Source organism: Ruditapes philippinarum, unplaced genomic scaffold (genome assembly GCF_026571515.1).
Source record: "Ruditapes philippinarum isolate M1 unplaced genomic scaffold, ASM2657151v2 ctg8260_1_1_1_1, whole genome shotgun sequence".
Taxonomy (NCBI): domain Eukaryota; kingdom Metazoa; phylum Mollusca; class Bivalvia; order Venerida; family Veneridae; genus Ruditapes; species Ruditapes philippinarum.
Window position 1 is genome coordinate 99,178 of NW_026856235.1, and position 3,271 is coordinate 102,448.

General features: G+C 29.9%; 1 protein-coding gene across 1 annotated transcript; it reads right to left on the reverse strand.

Annotated features, from left to right (window-relative positions):
* Positions 1-278: 278 nt before the first annotated feature.
* Positions 279-1,623, reverse strand: LOC132745901 (uncharacterized; the record flags this gene model as incomplete). The annotated part of the gene is given in 1 exon segment (XM_060734910.1): positions 279-1,623. A coding segment is annotated over 1 exon segment (598 nt), but the record flags the coding sequence as incomplete, so codon positions are not given.
* Positions 1,624-3,271: the final 1,648 nt, after the last annotated feature.

Genomic DNA, 3,271 nt, shown 5'->3' on the forward strand with positions numbered 1-3,271 from the left:
GAAGACTATCCATTCAAAAATAACAAAGTTACAGTCAATAACAGCATGAACAAGCAAAATTTGGACTTTTAACCTTGACGGTCAAGGTCATTTATGGATGAAGGTCAAGGTTAGTGTGTTCTAGTGAAAGGTTGTTGTTGCCAAGTATGAAGACAATACACCAAGAAAAAAAAAGTTATGATCCAGGTACAAGTCAACGGAACGGCAACGCCGCCGCGACTTTAGCAATACCTCTACTTTTTTTTCAATCAAAAAAAAAGTCGAGCTGAAAAAGGATAAAATTAAGTTTTAATTTCTTTTTTTTTAGTATCAAAACACCCACTTCTAAAAATTGGGTAAATGTACATTTCGTTAATAGACATGTGTGTTTCTGCTCAATAACCAAGGCCCAGTATTCATGTTTTTTATAAAATTATTGCCTTTATTAATTTATACAGAAAGTATTATAGCTTGATTGTTTAAATAGCTATAAGCTAATAGACAAACTATCTTATTCAACCAGTACTACAGGTAAGCAATTTGTCTAAAGTTTCTCGCTCAATGGGAAAAGACACCTATTGCCATAGGTGCAGGTGCTAAAAAAAGTTATTATTGATATATTTATTTCAGTCTCAAATATATACATATATTTACACATCAGTACTTCATAATAAAATATACATAATCAATCTATTGCAGATTTAAAAGACTTGTCCTCTATAAAAAAAAAACAATTCACCTAAAAAGCTACAATGAAAATATTTCCGCTATATAATTAGAAAAGTTATAATACACATCTATTGTTTTAAAAGTTGACATTTTACAAGTACCTTGTCACATTTTTCTATTCTTCACTATCATATTCCTAAGTCGTTAAAACAAAAACAATTGAATGTCGCGTAATCATTTTCTCTATTACATTTATGTTAGATTATCTACATGACTTGTGTCTTTATACATTGTATATTGATGTATTAAGCCACCGGACTGATATATTTCTTAGATTTATAATAAATTGATGTAAACAATTTTTTTATCATATTGTATTAGCTGATACGGAAAAATGAATCAATTTCATGCCGTAAAATTCTAAGACTGTTCGTTTCTGTTACTCTCTGTACACTTCCTAGACATGTTGATGTGTTAATTGAAGACTTTAATTCTGAATTATCTGTAAAACGTAAGCACACACGACCTTTATCCTCGATTTGTTCAAACACTTTCATTGCATCGTTTACAGTCTGTTGCATCAGTTTTGTCTGAACAAATTGTTCTCTCATATTAAGATTATGGGATGTCTGTAGCTGGCTACTTGTTTTCTCAATTTCTTGTTTAACTTTACTTATTTGAGAGATATTTGTCTCAATATCATCTTTAACCAAAGTATATTCTGTCTCCAGAGCTTCCAATGCTTCATGCTTCAACTTTTGAATATGTTCTACCAAGTCCTGTTCAATTGCCTCTACCTGTGAAATGACCTCACTTCTTTGCTCCTCAATGCTATTGTTGTTCGTCTGCATCTTCTGTTCAGTGTCTTCTAAACGCTTTTGAATGTTAACCATATCTGAACTTAAACGCTCAATGTCTATTTGCTGACTTGAAGAAATATCAACGTCTTCTAAATTAAGTATTCCACTGCAAGATCTGGAGAAACAATCAATTATTACCGATTAAACAAACTAAATACAACATCTCCACTACACGTTCTTACAAGTCTGAAATATTAGAAAATATGAGATGTATAAGCATAATTATTATAATTGTCAGCGAACAAGGAATATTAGCAAACTTTTCTTTCAAAGACAACAGCAAACTATCTTAACTATGTTCCTTTTCACATTTTAAATAGAAAAATCCTTCTTAACGTCCCTTTTTTCATTGTACAAAGCAATTATCGAAATGAAAATGTTAGTTAGGACTTAATTCTTATTTCTTATAAGCTTTAGCATCTTTTCTATATTTCGTATTTGATGATTGAATAAAATTATATGTAACATATCGCAACAACATTTCTAAGTAGTCACTGATTAAAGCGCACAGTTTCGAAAAGACTATATCAACCTGTGTTTTCTACATTTTCTTCTGGTAATTATCTTTACCATACCTTCATGAAAGAAACCATTTTTTCCTATAAAAATAGACAGGGGGTATTGCTTACCAATGTTTTAAATAATTCTTTCCTGAAAATGACCCAAAAGAGCTAAAAACTCACAGGTGCATATAGCTCAGAAATTAAATAGGTTTCATATAAGATTGTTTCAATTAAAATTTCCTTGAATCAGATCTAAGTAAAGTTCAAGGCACATTATGCCCAAGAAATACTTACTTGTTAGCTCTTAGATATGTCAAACATATGTTTAACAATGTTCAATTAATGGAATAAGAGCATGTTAGATTTTTACAGATGAAAAATGTAACACTGACTGAACATGAAAATATGTGTCGTATAGGTAGCAAAATATATAGAGGATATTGAATGAGTGTAGTTTAGGCTAATACTAAATTTATTGAACGAATTGAATAAAATCATATTATGTGAGCCTCTGGCGAGCATAATATTGTTTTATTCAACGAGTTCAATAAATTTAGTATTGAATCTACACGAATATAATATTCTATTTATCACATATTAAAAATAGGAACAGTAAACTGTTAAAATGATTAATTTTGACGCGCCCCTAGTGTAACGCTAACATTAGCGCGCTTTAACGCTATATGTTTCTTTATAGTGCAAATGACGTCACGTCAAAGTGTTATATAAAGGATATTGAATGAGTGTAGTTTAATACTAAATTTATTGAACGAGTTGAATAAAATCATATTATGCGAGCCTCTGGCGAGCATAATATTGTTTTATTCAACGAGTTCAATAAATTTAGTATTGAATCTACACGAATATAATATTCTATTTATCACATAATATAAAATGAGAACAATAAACTGTAAAAATGAGTAATTTTTCAACGACGCGCCTATAGTTTAATGCTAATATTAGTATAGCACGCTTTAACGCTATGTTTCTATATAGCGCAAATGACGTCACATCAAAGTGTTATTACACTAGTGTAATATCGTTTTTATTAAATGGCTTTATTACACTCCTGTGCCGCGGTTTATGTGATAAAACAATATAGTCTGTCCCATCAAATTTGAATATTCCATTTTTTATTTAATATAATAGTAAAATCATTTAAATTGATGTCATGTTAACCCTGCCGTCAATATCTCTAGGCATGTTTTTCATTTTTTTCATAAAGTCAGTAATATGGTCAAAATATTAAAATTATATTTT